This window comes from Dipodomys ordii, unplaced genomic scaffold (genome assembly GCF_000151885.1).
Source record: "Dipodomys ordii isolate 6190 unplaced genomic scaffold, Dord_2.0 Scaffold216, whole genome shotgun sequence".
NCBI classification, from domain to species: domain Eukaryota; kingdom Metazoa; phylum Chordata; class Mammalia; order Rodentia; family Heteromyidae; genus Dipodomys; species Dipodomys ordii.
Window position 1 is genome coordinate 1163529 of NW_012267432.1, and position 19369 is coordinate 1182897.

At 41.2% G+C, this 19369-nt stretch overlaps 1 protein-coding gene across 1 annotated transcript; it reads right to left on the reverse strand.

Moving 5' to 3' along the window:
• Nucleotides 1–7384: 7384 nt before the first annotated feature.
• Mrpl17 (mitochondrial ribosomal protein L17) lies at nt 7385–8725 on the reverse strand. The gene is made up of 3 exons (XM_013035598.1): nt 8504–8725; nt 8164–8232; nt 7385–7845 (listed from the first exon to the last, which is right to left on the reverse strand). The coding sequence occupies exons 1-3, from the start codon at nt 8675–8677 to the stop codon at nt 7558–7560; spliced, it is 531 nt and encodes a 176-aa protein (XP_012891052.1). The 5' UTR covers nt 8678–8725; the 3' UTR covers nt 7385–7557.
• Nucleotides 8726–19369: the final 10644 nt, after the last annotated feature.

Consider the following 19369-nt stretch of genomic DNA (forward strand, 5'->3'; position numbering starts at 1 on the left):
CTGTAATCCTAGCTATTCAGAAGGGTGAGATCTGAGGATCATAGTTCAAACCCAGCCCAGGCTGAAAAGCCTTTGATATCTCGAATTATTTTTATTAACCACCACTTGCTGTGTGCAAGTGATAGAGCCCTAGCCTTAAGCAAAAAAGCTCAAGGACAGTTCCCAGGACCTGTGTTCAAGCCCCAGGACTGGCACCAAAAAACAAAAAAAAAACTAAAATCTTTATTTTAATATTAAAAATATACATACTTGTGGAGTTGAATGGAAAAATGTCAGAACGGTTATTTCTTTCCCCCAAATTTAAGTATACAGACCACTTCTATCAATAGAGAATTTCAGATTTAATTACCAAATCTATGTTGGAGAGTCAGAGGAAGTCTACACTATGTCCATGTATTTACCAGTATGGAGAGGATAGCCTTCAGGGTGCAGTTATGTTGGTCAACAATAGCAATCTGCTTTGCAGGAAGTTCTTTTTTCAGATAAAGTAGAAGTAGGAAACAAGAGAAGGGAGGGTTTAGTGAGGACAAATTGTAGATCAAAGTTGAATAAGTCAGCACAACAGTACATCAATTCATTCAACACTTATAGATGCCTGTTTTGTTCCATGTTCTTCACTGGGTGGTGGGAGAGATGAATTAGATGCATTCTGTGCTCTCAAGGAGCTTACTATTTATTAATGGGTACTGTTCAATATAATTATGTCACGGCTGAAATGTATGGTGCAGTGTCAAACTAGACTACCAGAAAAGAAAATAGAGAAAATGTTCTCATTTACAACAGCATAAAAAATAATAAGAATATAAAGGAAGAAATATAGCCACTGACGTGAAAGATCTGTATCCTGTAAACTATGATATAAATGAAAGGAATTGAACATGAAACACATAGGAAGAATTGGAAAAATTAATGTTCTTAAAATGTCCACACTACCTACAGATTCAGTATAATCCCTATCAAAATGTCAATGGAGCTGGGCGCTGGTGGCTCATGCCTAGCTTCTCAGGAAGGTGAGATCTGAGGACTGAGATTCAAAGCCAGCTCCAGCAGGAAAGTAGGTGAGACTCTTATCTCCAATTAAACACACACACACACACACACACACACACACACACACACACACACACACACACAATAAGATAGCTCCCATCTGTCAAAATGGCTCTTACCAAAAAGTTGAACTAATTTTAGTAAAAATATGGAGGAAGGTGGACTCTATGTAAATTGGTAAATCCATTATGGAAAACATGATGTAAATTGTTAATTAAAAATGGGACTGCCACATGATCTAACAACCCCACTTATGAGATTGTGTTTAAGGGAACTGAAATCAGTATCTTAAACTGAAATCAGTTTAACTCATAGAAACAGAGTACAACAGTGTTGCCTGGGGCTATAGGATGGAGGAAATGGGTGATGTTAATCAAAAGGTCTACACATTTTCCTCTCCTCCCACTTATACATCCTATCCTTTTGTTTACTTTGGTTTTGGGGACTGAACTCAGGACTTCATATATACTAAGTACCCTTTCTAGCCTTGGATTTATACTTTCAGTTAGAAGGTAAGCTATTGGGATCTATTGTATGTCATTGGTGGTGGCAATGTGGTACAGAATAAAGAATTTGGACCAAGGTAATAATGCTGAGCTTTGCCTGAGGAACTCAGTGAACATTTCACAAGCCAGGCAGCATTTCAGCTTTTCTCTATCTTGGAAAAAGTTGTGTTTTCTGTTTGAGGCTTGATTAGAAATATTCCAGGAAATTGGAACATGGAACGTGTGGGAAATTAATTAGACATATGCTTACATTGTTGATGATCATTATCAGCATTTAAATCTTTAGAGAGCAAAGAAACGGTTTCTTTTGTCTCACAGATCCTCAGCAGTGGAGCTCAGCTCTGTCCTTGCACATAGTACTGCATTCATTAGTTTTGTAAAGATTAACCAGAATTTATTATGATGAGGATGGAGCTTATTCTTCATTTAATAAACATATATCCAGCACCTACCATGCTATCAGAGTTATCAAGAAGATTTGGAGGTGGAGAATTCCAAGTTTGAGGCCAGTTGGGGGAAAGTGTGTGTGTGTGTGTATGTGTGTGGTGTAATTCAAATGATAATGTTTGTCTAGTTAGTGCAAGGCTTTGGGTTTAATTCTTGTAAAGAATTCTTGGCTTCAGAAGCTTGGTTGAATGAAACAATCAGTTAACAAGCAACTGAAGTATAGTGAGATGATTGATTTGATAGGTTTATGTCCAAGGGCTGCAACAACATACAGAAGGGCATCTGCTCCCATGTGGAGGATGATATGGAGTTCTGAGGTAGATTTCAAAAAAGAGATTTCTGTGCTTAATTTATATGACAAACAGAGGCTGACTTAAAAGCAGACAGACTACAGTAGAGGGGACATCTTGCACAAAGTTATGATATATTTAGTTTCCCATAAAGGGAGGCAGTAAGTAGTGGTAGAAGAGGAAGGGACTGGGCTGTAGAGCATCTTTGTATTATGAAATTTCTAGATTTTTAACCAGTGGAGGCAGTGGTTAGTCACACAAATGATAATTTAGACCAGTTTAGAGCAGGTTGTAAAATCAATCTGGTGAATTGGGACCAGCATTTTAAAAGGTAAAGAAAACAGTATAGGATATTAGTGTGCATATTTTCAGAGGAAAATGTTTTGTTGAAGCACATACAACTTTCAATGATCTACTCATGAAAATATTGTTCTAGTGTAAAGTTTTTTTGTCTGAGTCATAGTAAATTATTTTGAGAAACACTAAAGGCTCAGTGATATACAAGAAGTTGATGTATTAGTTTGAAAGTAATTAATAGAAAGTTCAGGTACAAATGGCCATAATCACTAAAGACTATGTGTACTTTACCTTCATTTTTTTATGGGCCCCTCTGTTCTTTTTTTTTTCTTCCTATTTCCCTCTGATTCTGTGTCCTCTTAGTTTCCCTCAGATGTATGCATATATATACTATATATGTGGTCAACAACATGGAATCACTTAGTAATGATACGTTGAGTGGAAGTCCTTTGTTTCTCGAGTCCTGTTTATTTTGTCATATTTCCTTGCATTTTGTATTTAACATCCACATATCAGGGACCATGTGCTGGTGCTGTTTGTCTCTTTGCTCTTGGCTTACCTCACTCAAAATACTTCACCTTCTTTTAGTGCTAAATGTGCCATTCTCAGTATCATCTTCAGCCAATATCAGTTGACCAGTGGAATTCAGGAAAACAAGACTTAACTTTATTAAGCAGAACACACTCTTTTCAGTTGCTATTAGTTGACGCTCATCCATCCCAAGCCCATGATTGCCTCATACTAATGTGGGGTGCATGCTTGGGAATCAATTGAGGATAAGGAACTAAAATGAAATATGGTAATTTGAGGGTTACAGAAACACAAGGTGTGGGGATGATGCCAAGATCCACCCAAATGTTTGTGTGGAGTTTAGGTAGGTAAAAGTGGGAAGTGTCTGGGTGGTAGGGAATTCATGAAGTGGTAAGGGTACCTAACTGTGCACAGAGAAACAACTAAAATATTTTTTGTATGCTTCTGGTGCATAAAACTAAAGGCAAGGTTAGTAGCTGAAGTAGTGAGCAGATGCCTGGTTATTGAAGGAATCATCATCAGGGAATTATGATGATCAGATTTCTATCACTACAGCTGCAGTATGGAGGCATGCTAGGGCTATCGTTAATCCAGGATAGAAATATCTGGATTTCATTTTAGGGAGAAAGAGTTCAGATCTGAAAAACATGGAAACATATAGGTGTGTGTATGTGTATACCAACATGACTTAATGAATGTCAGGCAACATTGTTTTTCTGATTATAGATCGTGGAGTTACATTCTTGTGACCTCTTTAAGATGACTAGTTTTGCAGGGGGGGGGGAGGGGGTGTAGGGCAACCTTGGAAAGAACTGGAGACCCAGATGAAGAATCTTTGAAAGTGGTGAGGCTACTTGGGTTGGGAATTTTAAGTAGTGGATAGACTTGAGGGTGCATTCCATCTCTTGAGGTGGTTATTTATAGGCCAGATTAGTAAAATTCCTGATACACTGCTATCTCCCACTTTTAGTAAATGGTTTAGGATTCATGATTCATTTGAGCCAAATTTTTAAAGGGAATGCTGTGTCCCCGAGGCCATGGTGGCAGTGGCCCATTATTTTGAGCTTCTTCATGGCAGTTTCTTCCCAACTCTGTGTTTCCTAGTACTTACATTTCAGGATCTGACTGGCAAATAGTTGATAAATATGGTATCTCTAGCACCTAAAATGATGCTGAGGACTGGCAGATGCTTTTTTTGGGGGGGGCAGAAGCTTAATAGGCACTTAGGGAAGTGCTCAGAGATCTAAATGGAGATGCATTTTTTGGAGTCCAGCAATTACTCACCTGTTCTGAAGGCTTAAAAATGTTTTTCAGCGAATATTTTTATTTAGTGTCAGGGATGACTTCTGGCTATGGTGGGGTGAGACAGGAAGAAGGGTGAATTTTTTGGGAGAACTATTTAGAGTGTAGCTTTCATTGAAAAATGCTGTGTCCACTATGTGGCATTCAGAATGTATTACAAGTCAGTCCACTGGCACTAGACTGGAGAAAAAGAGTCCTGTTGGGAGCAGGTGAGTCTCAGATTTGGGCAGTTGTAACAAAACAGCACCAGTATAGTCCTGTTAGTAAGTTTGTATCTTATTGCTAGACTATGTTAGTCTAGTTTTCCTTTCTCTGCCAAGCAATGGGTGGGCACAGTGGTCCAAATACACTTTGAAGGTATAGCATAAGGTAAAATCTTTTCCCCATTCTACTGGGGAATGATAACTGTTGGGGATGGTAACTATTGGGCCCCACTACCAAGTGTCTAGGCTGAATGTGATAGCTTCTTTTTAATCTTGCCTAACTCCCTAGTCAAGGCTGAGGCTAAGAGAATGGTAGCTTGGCTAGATTATATACACAGTAATTAATGGATACAAATGAGCTCACTGTTTCTCACATGCCCTGGCTATTCTCAAACCGGATTTCCCTTTTCTGAGTTCTCACAGGGGCCAAGTTTTCACAACAATATAAACTTCCAGGAAATTCCCAGTAGGTTTATGTTTCTAATTCTCCTCATCTCACCCTTCTCCCCACACAAAGAGGAAGGAGCTTATCCTGAGGTTCAACATCCTGTCAGATACTTGCACCCTTTCAGTTAGGATGTTGGTAGATGCAAGGTTTTAGGTTCCACTCAAAGGCTGAGGAGTATACATGTTAATGCATTATCCTGCCTAGAAATCAGATTGGTAGCAGTGTCCTCTTAACATTCTTACAATATTAGATTAAAACTTTCAAATATATAACTTTCAATTGCATATGGTTACTCCTATCAGGAAGTAATCTTTAAGAAATCTCAAGAGCTTAGAGCTGAAGTTGTGGCTCAAGTGGTAAAGTGCCTGCACAGCAAGCTTATAGGCCAAATTTAATCCGTAGGACTGCCAAAAAGAAAAAAAAAAGAAAAAAGAACAAGATTGGGGCTGGGAAGGTGGCTCAGTGGTAGAGCCCTTGCCTCGTATGCATGAGGCCCTGGGTTCGATTCCTCCGCACCACATAAGCAGAAAAAGCCGTAAATGACACTGTGGCTCAAGTGGTACAGCACTAACCTTGAGCTAAAGAGCTGAGGGACAGTGCCCTAGGCCCAGAGTTCAGGCCCCACAACTGACAAAAAAAAAAAAAAAAGAACAAGAAGTTGCATTGGCTTAGTCCTTATACTAGATGTCAAAACACAATCACCAGCCTGGCAATGGTAGCTCATACCTATAATCCTAGCTACTCAGGAGGCTGAGATCTGAGGATTGCAGTTCAAAAAAAGTCCATGAGACTCTTAACTCCAATAAACCAGTAGAAAACTGGAAGTGGTACAGTGGCACAAGTGGTAGAGTGCTAGCCTTGAGCTGAAGAGTGGAGGGACAGTGCCCAGGCTCAGACTTCAAGCCCCACGACGGACAAAACAACCAACCAACCAAACCCCAGAAACAAAAAAAAGAAAAAAACACAATCACCTTAGGAAGCCAGTTTGAAACTATAATATGACCCATTAAAGTCAGTATTAAGATTACAAAAAGTAGCTGGGCACTGGTGCATCACACTAGTAATTCTATATTCAGGTAGATGGAATCAGGAAGATCTTCATTTGAAGCAGAGAAGTCTGAAAGATAACATCTCCATTGACAAGCAAAAGTACCAGACTAGAGGAGTTGCTCATGTGGTAGAGCACCAGTTGTAAGGGAAGAAGCCGAGAGCAAGAGGCCAGAAATTCAGGTCCTAGTCCTGCCACAAAAACAAACAAAACAAAGAACTTAGGCTTCTGTGAGAACTCAGAAAAGGGAAATCCGGTTTGAGAATGGCAAAAGCATTTGAGAAGCAGAGAGCTCATTTATATCTAGTAATGACTGTGAAGATACCCCAGCCAAGCTGCTGTTCTCGTAATAGTCAGAGATTTGCCAGAAAAAAAAAAAAAAGGGAAATACAGACTTGTCTGCAATTTCAACAACTGGGGAGGCTGACATAGGCCAGCTTGGGCAATATAGCAAAACTTTGTCTCCAAAAGAAAAAAAGTAGTATTAAAAAAAAATCACTGGGGGCTGGGAAGGTGGCTCAGTGGTAGAGTGCTTGCCTTCCAAGCATGAGGCCCTGGGTTCAATTCCTCAGCACCACATAAACAAAAAGAAAAAAGCTGGAAGTGGCGCTGTGGCTCAAGTGGTAGAGTGCTAGACTTGAGCTGAAGAGCTGAGGGACAGTGCCCAGGCCCAGAGTTCAGGCCCCACTACCGGACCCCGCCCCCCCCCCCCAAAAAAAAATCACTGGGCTGGGTGCTGATAGCTCACGCCTGTAATCCTAGATACTCAGGAGGCTGAGATCTGAGAATTGTGGATCAAAGCCAGCCTAGGCAGGAAAGTCTGTGAGACTCTTATTTGAGCGCTAGCCTTGAGTGGAAGAGCTCTGGGTCAGTGCGCAGGCCCAGAGTTCAAGACCCATGACTGCCAAAAAAAAAAAAAAATCACTGGAGCTGGGCACTGGGGATTCACCTTGTAATTCTAGCTATTCAGAAGGCTGAGAACTGATGACAGCAGTTTGAAGCCAGACCAGGCAGAAACATCCTTGACTTTTCTCTACAATGAACCATCAAAAAGTTAGAAGTGGAGGTTTGGCTCAAGTGGTAAGAGTACCAGCCTCTCCACACACAAGAAAAAAGAAAAAACACTACTCATCAAATACAAAAATACAAATACAACTCAGATGTAAGAATCAGAATTTAGTTTCCTAAGGAAAACCCAGCAGTTGAGCAGATTTCATGTACCAGGAATTCTAGGAGGAGAAGAGAAAATTAATTCACACATATGGGTGTAAGAAATTTTATGTATTGTACAAAGGAAGGGCCATCTGGCTCCCAGTTCTGGGCCCCATTACTACTACACATTTTACAATAGTAACTCCATTCCTTTTTGATATTCAAAGAGTTCCAAAGATCTATGATCCTGTTCATTAAAGAGTCATAAACCCTTCAACTCCAGTTAAATCCTTGGTGTTTCAGTTGTATGGGAGCTTTGGAGGCTGGTTTCCTGGTTTTGGTGGAGGTCCTGTTGCAGCCCTAGCAGTAGCTGGTTTAGGAGTGTAAGGTTGCTGTCTCTGAGAGGCACAGGTAGGGGTGGGAGGCAGTTCCCTTTGTATTCGATCACTGCCATCTTGGCTCGATCCTGCTTATTCCGATTTGGGATCTGCAGCATTCTTGTGTAGCCTCCATTCTGATCTCGGTACCGAGGAGCCAGCACTTGAAAGAGCTTTGGGATCAGGTCCTTCTCCTAGATGGAAAAAGTTATGCAAGCAAGAGTCAGGCATAACTGTAGAGGTAATTTTCAGCCACTCCTAATACGAAAACCTAAAAGAGGCTGGCCTCTCCTACCGCCCAAGTCTGCAGAATCAGAATTATGCAGAAGGGCCACTTATAGGCAGTTGGGCAGATGCACTGAGTTCAACTAACTTATGGTTCTAGTTAGGTTACAACACTGATCCATGAGTGTTCCAGCTTAAATATGTCACGTCCCTCTTTTTCTCACCACCCCTTGCCTGGTCTCGGCACGGAAGGCAAGATTTCGGAAGCAGATTCAAGGGGCACTCACTGTGAGCCAGAAGTCAGCCATGCGCATGGCTCGCTCATTGGTGTCTCCCAGCTTTCCGCAGTCGATGAGCTGTGAGGACAGACAGAAGAAACAGCATGGATCCATACATCCATCACCACCAAGAACCGAGGCGCCGTGCCAGGTCACTAGCAAAGCATCCAGGTCAGGCCAGTAGCTCCGTAGTGCTAACTAGAATTGCACTCAGGAGGCTGGAGGAGAGGGTTCGGCTCAGAGATCGACGGCAGGATGCGAACTCTGGTAAGTGTTTACCGGGGCAGACGCAGACCCCCCCCCCCCCCAGGCCAGGCTTCCCCGTGGGCAACCGGGTCCCGCGGCCTACCTTCTCGGCGTAGCCCCTCATCTCATCCACGCGCGCCCACGGCGCCTCGATGCGTTCATGTCGCACCAGACCCGTAAGCAAGTTACGTAGCAGGTGGATTCGAGACTCGGGGCCAAGGCCCAGGCGCCGGAATACCCGGCCGTGGGAGATGGCCGCAGCGACCGTCAAGCGCATCTTCCCAGCGTCTCCCAGCCTCTGGGAGACCGGAAGTGGGAGGTCTCGCGAGGAAACGAGGACCTTTCAGGGGGACGCATGCGCCGCAGCGCTGTGCGCGGCAGACGTGTATATGTGTGTGTGTGCGCCGGAGTGCCGCAGCCTGCCTCGTTGGCAGTCTGAGGGAGGGCGGAGAAGGGAGGCGGCGAGTTGGGCGGGCCTGAGGCGGGAAGTGTTCCGGGCGGCCAGGCCAGGGAACTTGGCGCCCTCTAGAGTCTTCGGGAGCCTCCGGTGCTGCGGTCCGCTGTGCCGCGGAGCCTGCCGGGAAAGTGAGTACCTGAGGGGAGAGCGGCGCGGGAGCCGGGCGGCGGTTGTCTGCGGGCTGCTGGCCGGGCTGGCTGGCTGGCCGGCTGGCGTTCAGAAAACGATTGTTTGCAAACAGTTTTCCAGGGGCTGGGACGGTGGCTCAGTGGTAGAACGCTTGCCTCGCATGCATGGGGCCCTGGGTTCGAATCCTCAGCACCACATAAACAGAAAAAGCCGGAAGTGGCGCTGTGGCTCAAGTATAGAGCTAGCCTTGACTTGAAGAGCTGAGGGACAGTGCCCAGGCCCAGAGTTCAGGCCCCACGACCGAACAGCCCCCCCACCCCAAAGAAAAAAAAAGAAACAGTTTTCCAGAATGGAACTTTGTGACTTGATGGAACTTGGTGACTTGATGGGACTGATTGGAGGAGAGAGGGGAGGATGAGGGATGATGGAGGGCGTGATTATGATCCCGACGTGTACATCAACGGGTGTGTTCACACGGATGCTAATAAAAACACGTTTTCGGCAGTAACAGTGGAATGGACAGTGATGCCCAGAGACGAAAACACAACCCGCATTCTTTTTTGTTGACACAAGTAAAATTGTAAAGTTTAAACAATTGTAAAGTTAAAACTTGTAAAACTTGTTAAAAATTGTAAAGTTAAATATCTCTAGAAGGAAAAGTAAGGGATTCATACTTTTAGGTGACAAGTGTGGGTTTTTGTTGAAAGGGGGAAAAAGGGACAAAAGCAAAACACATTTATTATGTCAATGTAATGAGCAATAACGTGTTCATGGTTCCAAAGTTACCATGCTTGTCAGATTTGCTCCTGGTTATGGGTGGCATTGTATCCCTCAAGATACCTTGACTCCTAATCTGGAGTACCTCCAAAGGTGATCTTTGTTGGAGATAGGGATTAGTTTAAGCTGAGATCCTATTGAAGCAGGGTGGGCATCTCAATTCAAAATGAATAATGGCTTCAAAAAGCAGGCGTCTGAAGAGATACAGATAGCCACACCGGGTGAAGATGGCCAGGTAACACAGAGACATGAATGCCTTGTGCCCTGAAAGCAGAGATTGCCATTGTGTTGTTGCAAGTCAATGAAGGTGTATGAAGGATTGCTGGTAAACATTTGAAGCTAAGACAAAGGCATAGAACAAGTCCTTCCCTGGATCCTTTAGAGAGCCTGAGCTGGCTGGTACATTAATTTCTTTTAATAGCAGAACTGTGAGGCATTATACTTCTGTTGTTCTAAGTTGTGATATTTTGTTATGGCAGCCCTAGGAAGTGAAGTTCTCCTCATACATATTCACATGCAATTATATTTTTATTTTGTTTTCACTTACAGTTGAATAAGAACACTTCTTGCTAGTTTTAATTTTGAGAAACAGCATTGCACATAAAACAACAGATATGTTGGTGGAAATTTATACAAATCAGCATCTTCACAATGAGTTTCGCAGTTTACACTAATGTCCCCTCTTTTTGGGAACAAGTCTCACACTTTCAATTTGTTACAAGCTTTCCAAGTTAACAATTTGTTGCAAGCTTACCAAGATATTTTTTGTTGTTGGTGGTGGTAATGAACTGAAAATTTAAATGTGAATTGAAGAAAACCTCAAGCAAGGCATCTGCAGGCCTGGCAGGTAGGGTGCCTGGGGTGGTGGCAGGGGTCTGGTGCTGTGCCTACTGTTCCTACCAAAGATTCACTGTCCCTGTGGCGGCCACCAGCTGTGGTCAGTACCAAGATGTTTTCACATCACAAATTGCTGTTGGGGGAAACAAATCTTTTAAAGTAAAAGAAAAGGAACATTGGCATCATCAACAGTATTTGGTAAGATGGGTCTTGATGAAAACATTGAAACAAACATTGACTCTTCTCTGGCACCCATCTTCTGATCACATGCAGCATAAAGTTGAGGTTGTCCAGGCTATAGAGAGACACAGAGTTTGCATGGAGTCAGTATAGCCCATTATGGTGATGTTTCCTCTGGAAATGGTGACTAGCTGTTTCCAGCTTGGTTCATTCTCCTCATGTGGTATTCTTTCCCCTCCCTGCACCATTTCCTTGTATTATTAGTGAGATGAACTGCCTGTTGCTGAAATTATAAGGTCCTTCAAGGTCAGAGAGGGCCTGTGACTCATGCATTCCATCTTCTTTCCCCTTGTCTCAGGCTATTACTCTGCTTTTCTGTTTGTCTTTCATTAAATTTGTAAAAATTTATAGACTTAATTAGGTTTGTAAAACTTTAACAGGTTTTTGAAATAAACATCTCAAATAGAAAAAAAAAGTGTGTGTGTGTGTGTGTGTGTGTGTGTGTGTGTGTGTGTGTGTGTGTTGGTCCTGGGGTTTGAACTCAAGGCCTGGACATTGTCCTTGAGCTTTCTTGCTCAAGGCTAGTGCTCTGCCACATGAGCTACTACCCCACTTTTAGCTTTTTGGTTGTTAATTGGAGATAAAAGTCTCATGGACTTTCCTGACAGGACAGACAATCCTCAGATCTCAGCTCCTGAATAGCTAGGTTTTCAGGTGTGAACCACCGGTGACCAGCAGAAAATGTTTTATATTTTGGTCCTGTCCTTTCGCTATTTGCTACTTAGAATAGTTTATGCTCTCCTCTTTCACTTGATAGACATTTGAAAAATTATTATTTGTCTTGGAACACTGTTAACTATCTTTCTTTCATTTTATCTATACTAAATATGTCATTGTGCCTCTGTGTGGTCCATTCCTTTCTTTGTGACTTTTTGCTGCTGGATCTCAATTATTCAAAAGATCTTTTTAGCTCATTTCTCCTTCCTGTGAACTTCTGAACTCAGAAATGCCACTGACTGGACTGTTCACAATGTATCTGATTTGCTTTTGTTTTTGGTCCTTCCTTTCACCCTTATTGTCCTATTTCTTCACCAGTGGAAGTTGGTTATTTCCTTTGTGCTCTATTACCTGATTTATTTTTAATTTTGAAATAAATTAAAATTAAATAATTTCTAGAGATCAAACCCAGGACCTCACTCATGCAAGAAAAACCCTCTACCACTGAACTTCATCCTCAGTCCTCTAGTTACCAGTTTCAGAAATTCATGAAGCAGATAAAAATTGAGCAACAGACACACCAGAAGAGCCCATAGCTATAAACTAGATACATCTGGAAGGAGTCTTAATATTTCTTAATATTTTTTTGTGTTTCTTTTGGCCAATAGTGACAGATTCTATTGTTTAGAGATGTTTTAAGTACAGAAGGTAAAATATATGAAATAAATTATTAATAAGGTAAAATATATGGAACCAGAAAACCAATTACTTTACTATCAGAATATTTTTTAAACTCTCCTAATTGGTGCATCAATAATCGATGCTGTCTTGATAGTACATTAAATAACAACGTTAGTGATATGTTAAATAATTACCATAATTTAAAATATGAACACATATTTTGAAGTATTTGTAACAATTCTAATGTGATAGAAAAATAACTGATTTCTACAGATAAAGAATCATGGCTAAGCCAGGTGCTAGTGATTCATGGCTGTCATCCTAGCTACTCAAGAGGCTGAGATCTAAGGATCATGGTTTGAAGCCAGCCTTGACAAACCTGTGAGACTCTTATCTCCAATGAACCATTCAAAAATCAGAAGTGGAGCTGTGGCTCAAAGTAGAGCACTAGCCTTGAGCAAAAGAGCTCATGGGCAGCACTCAGGGCCCAAGTTCAAGTCCCATAACCCAAAAAATAAAAAGAATCATGTCTAGTAACATTATTGTGTTTTGCTGCATATATATATATATATTTCTATACCAGGTTAGCAAAAATAAAAAGCCTATTTTCATAGACCTCTTGAACTGAACTGTATTCATTGACCCCTTGTATGTCTGTGACCTCCAGGGTAGAAACAGCTAGGCTTTGTTAATTGTACAGGGGATAAACCTGAATAAGAAACTTGTGGGTGAAAAAAAGTGAAACAACAACAAAAACTCCCCAACAAACAAACTGGTATTTTTGTAAAGGGAAGATATATTTAAATTCTAGTGTAGCTCAGAAATGAGGATCAGGTCTGTACTTCCACCCCAACCCCAGTTTTCATGTGTACATTGAAACTTACTGTGTACTACCTAAATAACTACACTAAACATTAAGCAAAAAGGTGAAGATAGTTTTACATGTTTAGAGATGCATAGTATGGATTTTTTTTTTTGGTGGAAATATACAATGGAGGAAATTTAAACTAGCTCAGTAGGTCAGGATAGGCTTCTCTGAGGAAGTGAGATTTAAGTTGGGATTTCAAGATAAATAGGAGTTAGTGAAAATACAGTAGGGAAAGAGTCTTCTACATGACAAATACAGAGCCTGGGCACATTTTTGGCTTGGAGAAAAGTTCACTGTTGTTGGGGAAGAAAGCAAGTGGAAGGGAGATAAGGAAAGAAGAAATAAAGTGAATGACTAGGAGTGCTATCAATTGTCAGTAGAAAATCTTACCAGAATCTAGTGGATAGAGTGAATAAGTTATTGCCAAGCATCCAAGAAAGTCAGTCCCTAAGATGAGAAAAATAGTAATAGTGCTTTGGTTGAAGTTACCTTGGAATTCTGTATCCTGAAAAGGCTTTATACCGCCATCTGGTGGTGATGGAAGAGCCTGCATTGTCCATGAGATTGAGCAAGAAATTTGAACTAAGTCCTCAGAAGTCGGATGGGAGGCATAACAAGTCAGGAGTTAGGGGAAGAACAAAGACAACTAATAGTTGTCAGAGTCTGTGATACTCTAATATTGCTGGAATCAGGACCATTTCTAACCTAGAGAGATTCCTAGAGAGCATAACCTCGCCTTGTTGTGTCAATGTTGTATGGGTTATATGTTACGGTCCTGATGCTGGTTTTTTTTTTCCTCCTCCAATTTTGCATATTTTAATTGTTTGAAGGGGTTTATTGCAATATTATTATATGTGCATAATGTATTTAGATAAAATTCTTCTCTGTTACTCATTCTTACCCTGCTCCCAATTCCTCCCTTTTATTTACAGTTTTCAACGGGTTTCCTTCTGTTTTCATCGAAGTTTTTACATTATCAGAGAAAAAAATTTAAGGAAGAGTCTAGTTAGGTGGAGAGTATTATTTAGCAAAACAGAAAAGCATAAAGAAACAGGAAAAAAAGGACACAAAGCACATCTTAATAGGTTGTAGATATAATCACATGGAAGCATTTCATGTTCTTTTTTTTTTTTCATGTTCTTTGTGCAAGGCACATTCCTAAGGTTCAAATAAGTCTGAGACTATAAGTCCTTCTTTTGGTGCATTTTTTTTTCATTTGGATGATCTGGCATATCAATCATTTGCTGTGACAACTCTCCTTTAATTGCATGTTCTCAAAATTGACAAGTTTGAGATTACCAGAGACCAAGCCTCTTATAGATGATACATATTTGAGAGTCTGCCAGTACTTTTTTTTCTTAAAATTTTATTGTAAAGATGCTGTACAGAGGGGTTACAGTTACATGAGTAAGGCAATGAGTACATTTCTTTTTTTTTTTTTTTTTTGGTTGGTTGTGGGGCTTGAAGTCGGCCTGGGCGCTGTCCCTGAGCTCTTCAGCTGTAGACTAGCGCTCTACCACTTGAGCCTCAGCCCCACTTCCGGCTTTTTCTGCTTATGTGGTGCTGAGGAATCGAACCCATGGCCTCATGCATGCCAGGCAAGCACTCTACTACTGAGCCACCTTCCCAGCCCAATGAGTACATTTCTTGTGGAGCATTGTTACTCCTTCCCTTGTAGTTCTCCCACTATCCCTTCTCTCCCCTCCCTCCCACCTCCTCCCCGCTTTCCCACCCAAAGTTGTAAAGTTCATTTCCAATACACTGTCTTGTGGGTATCATTGTTGTAATGGGCCATCCTGTGTCCTTGTTTCAGTGTTTTGTTATTCCCCTCCCCAAATTAAACAAATGTATATACAAGATGCAGGGTGCCAAAATCAAGTACAGTGACAACAGGGGATATACCATAGGGAGAAGAACATACAAAGGAAACAAAAAAATCACGTAGTACATTAAAAACAACAACAACAACAACAAAAACAAAGAAAGACCTCTTGTGTCCATATCTTGGGGTTCATTTCACTTAGCATTATATTATATGGTCATATGTACAAACTTTGAGCTTTTCTGCTCATCTGATGAAATTATCATAGATGTATACTAATTATTGCAAATGAGGGAAACCATGGACCTATGTTTTTTTGGGTCTGGCTTACTTCACTTAATATGATTTTTTGCAAGTCTTTCCATTTCCTGATGTAGGCATTTTTTTGATCCATTCATCTACAGAGGAGCATCTGGGTTGGTTTCATAGTTTAGCTATGGTGAATAATGCTGTGATAAACATAGTTGTGCTGGTAGCTTTAGTATAGCCTTGTTTGTGATCATTTGGGTAAATGCCCAGAAGTGGGATTGCTGGGTCATAGTCTTTTGAGGAACCTCCACACTGCTTTCCAGAGTGACTGAACAAGTTTACACTCCTACCAACAGTGCAGTAGGGTTCCCTTTTTGGCCACATCCCCTCCAACATGTGTTGTTATTAGATTCTATTTTAACTGGAGTAAAGTGGAATCTCAATGTTGTTTTGATTTTCATTTCTTTTATGGCCAGAGAAGCTGAGCATTTCTTCATGTCAGGTACTTTCTTTTAGAAGGTTTTAGGGCAGTAAAGCTCATTATTAGGAGATAACCGTTCCTTATTACCAAAGTCTCCTTTTGTCCAAGGATGAGTTTTCTTAGATTTTTTTTTTTTGAGACAATCTCCCAGGGTGTGCTTATCCACAGCTTGCTCATTCTGTGTCTATAACCTTACAATTGCCATTTTGCATTCTCAGTGGAACCTCAAGGACCCAGAATAATTAGATGCTTGGGGAAAAAAGGGCCTTTGGAAAATATTGTAGGTTTAACTTTGTGGATAGATGGGAAGAATCTGCTACTAGACATCTTGTCATTCCAGTATATAGGAAGACAAAACTTTAGCTTTGTAGGAATATCTCCATCCTAGGGCATGGACTAAGGAAGGCTCCTTGTTCAGTTTAACTTAATTATTACCTTCATTATCTCCCCTAAAGAAGTCATTTGTGGGGGCTGGGAAGGTGGCTCAGTGGTAGAGCACTTGCCTTGCATGCATGAGGCCCTGGGTTTGATTCCTCAGCACCACATAAGCAAAAAGAAAAAAGCCGGAAGTGGCGCTGTGGCTCAAGTGGTAGAGCGCTAGTCTTGAGCTGAAGAGCTGAGGGACAGCACCCAGGCCCCACCACCAGACCCCCCCCCAAAAAAAGAAGTCATTTGTAAGGCGTAGGCATCTTTCCTTAATCCTACCCTTCCTGTACTAATCCAAAGGCAATGTGGGGGGAAAATAATCTATTTTCTGTTCATCGATTCTCTCTCTGTTAATCCAGCTTTTTAGTGTTTTCTCATGATCACTTACTAATGAGTTGCCCATCCAGCAGCAGCCATGTTTCATTCTGTACTCTACTGCTCTCAATATTTGACTATAAAATGTTTTCCAAAGATTCATGTGTGAATATTTGGTACCTAGCTACTGGCCCAATTCAGAGGAGACTGAATCATGAGGTGCTAACTTCATCTGTAGAGCAGGCCACTGATGAAGTCATACCTGAATGGTTATTGGGAAGTAGGGCCTCGTTGGAGGAAGCCGGTGACTGGAGGTCAGGCTTTGCAGGATATATTTTGTTTCTTTTTTTTTGCCAGTCCTGGGGCTTGAACTCAGGGCCTGGACACTGTCCCTGAGCTTCTTTTGCTCAAGGCTAGCGCTTTACCACCTGAGCTAAGCACTACTTCTGGCTTTTTCTGTGTATGTGGTACTGAGGAATCGAACCCAGGGCCTCATGCATATTAGGTTAGCACTCTACCACTGAGCCACCTTCCCAGCCCTATATTTGTTTCTATATCCTTTTCTCTTTCACTCTGCTTCCTCATATACTTATCACTTTTTGTAGTAAGAACATTGAAAATTCACTCCTAGCATTTTTCTTTTTTCTGGTCCTGGGTTTGAACTCAGAGCCTGGATGATGCCCCTGAGCTTTCTCAGATGAAGGCTAATTCTACCACTTGAGCTACAGGTCCACTTCTGGCTTTTTGGTGGTTAATTGGAGATAAAAGTCTCATGGACTTTCCTGCCCTAACTGTCTTTGAGCTTTGATCCTTAGTCCCAGCCTCCTGAGTAGTTAGGATTACAAGCGTGAGCCACCACTCCTAGCAATTTTTAAATGTACATTATTAACAATAGTCATATTGCTGCACAGTAGATTACTAGAATATATTTCTCTTTTCTGCCTGAAGTTTACATTCATTTTCTCTCTCCTTTACCATAACCATAGCCTCTGGTAGCCACTGTTCTACTTTCTACCTCTGTGAGTTTTAATTTTAGATTCTGCATTTTTTTTGGTTGGTCATGGAGATTGAATTCTGGGCCTGAGCGCTGTCCTTCAGCTCTTCAGCTCATTAAATTATATATTATATTAAGAGTTCTACCATTTGAGACAAAGCGCCACTTCCGGTTTTCTGGTGATTTATTGGAGATGAGAGTTTCATGGCTTTTCCTATCTGGGCTGGCTTTGAACTGCTATTCTCAGATCTCAGCTTCCTGAGTATCTAGGATTGTAGGTGTGAGCATCAGCACCCGGCTTGCATTATTTTTTAATACACATAATTTTTAAATTTTAGAGCAACTGTCCTAGTGCCATACCTGCAAGCCTTGTGAATTCTTTTTCATTCTATTTTGGATCTCTGCCTTAACTGAGTAGAGCTTCCCTAAATTTATCAATTTGATCTCTATCTCTTGCTACTTAGTTCCCCATATTCAGTGACTATGAGAGACCCAGTCTACTGACCATGAAAACCCTGTTTCTGCTAAGCTTATAACTCTGGACACCTACAATTTTTTGACCTACACCTAGATCCAGTCTTTTTTTTTTTCTTAAAAATTTTTTGTTTTTTTTTGTAGAAAAATAGAATTACATACGCTTATAGAAGTAAGTCACAGTGGCTAAATGGTATCTGTGGTATTTCTAAATCATAGAATCTTTTTCAAAGGCTAGAAATTTTCATCTCTAATTTTCTTTTTTTAATTTAATTTAATTTTATTTGTGAACATACTGTACAGAGGGTTACAATTACATGGGCAGGATAATGCGTACATTTCTTACCAAGCATTGCAGCCTCCTCCTTTGTTTACCCTTCACATCCCTTCCCAGCCTCCCCCCTCCCCTCCCAATCCCAATCCTTCTCCTCCCCCCCCTTCCCCCCCCTGCACCGACGTTGTAAAGCTCGTTTTGGACATGACAACTTGTACTTCTCATTGTTGCAACAGGTCCACCTGTACTGGATCCAGTCTTTATCCATCTTGATGATCTCATCTTAACTCTGTTTGCCCTACTCCATTGTTTCTAAGGTTTCCTTCCCCAGTGATAACAGCTGGCTGATACCCATCCTTTCCAATTCTAATGTTGCTTTGATAGTAGCATTATTTTTTGCAGTATCACCACAGAAAACCCTGTTCTTCTTTTCTTCTTTTGCTGCCCATGCAGGGCATGGGCACTATCCTTGAGTTTTTATGCTCAAGGCCAATGCTCAACCACTTGAGCAGCAGATCCACTTCTGGCTTTTTTGGTGATTAATTGTAGATAAGAGTCTCATGGACTTTCCTGCCCAGCTGGCTTGGAACCACAATCCCCAGATCTCAGCCTCCTGAGTAGCTAGTATTACAGTTATGAGCTACTGGTGCCTGGAGAAAACCCTATTCTTGCATGATCATTAGATATCTGTCCCAAGTTTGTGTGTGTACATGTGTGTGTATGTGATTTCTCAAGAAAAAAAAATCTCTGAATCTCATTTAATAATCACACTGGTTAATACCTGAGGAATTTAACAAAAAACCTGTTTTATTGAAACAAAACAATTTTGACTTGAAAATCAGGAATGTATGACATATAACATTGATTAATAGCTAAAGGCTTGTATGTATTCATTAAAAATATTAAAAGTACGTATAAGTTGAACACTTAGCCCATTTTAAGGCTGCAATGATGTATACAACAGGTACCATGCTGTGCTCAGAAATCCTTCCAGCTTTCATCCACCATGTTTTAGAGAACAAAGGGAAAAGCCATCATGTTTGAGAACACCTATGTCCTTTACAGTTCCTCTGTTATAAGAGTTCTGGAGACAGAGACAGAAATCATTTGATCTGAAATTGAGATGCTTGATGCCATTTGACAGGACAAAGGGGACACATTCCTATCACCTACCTCTGCATATCCAAGTTGTTTGGCTGCTATTACCAGGGCTGTTTCTTTTTTTTACTGCCTGTGGAGGGGTAGAGACTACATGGACATGTAAGCAGAAGTCACTGGATACTTTTAT

What these genes read in the sequence shown, in the direction of transcription:
- Mrpl17 (XM_013035598.1), bottom strand. Translation starts at nt 8,677, where the DNA reads ATGCGCTTGACGGTCGCTGCGGCCATCTCCCACGGCCGGGTATTCCGG. An exon ending in TGAGGGGCTACGCCGAGAAG is followed by an intron (nt 8,233 to 8,503) that starts GTAGGCCGCGGG and finishes CTGTCCTCACAG; the next exon opens with CTCATCGACTGCGGAAAGCT. An exon ending in TGGCTGACTTCTGGCTCACA is followed by an intron (nt 7,846 to 8,163) that starts GTGAGTGCCCCT and finishes TTTTCCATCTAG; the next exon opens with GAGAAGGACCTGATCCCAAA.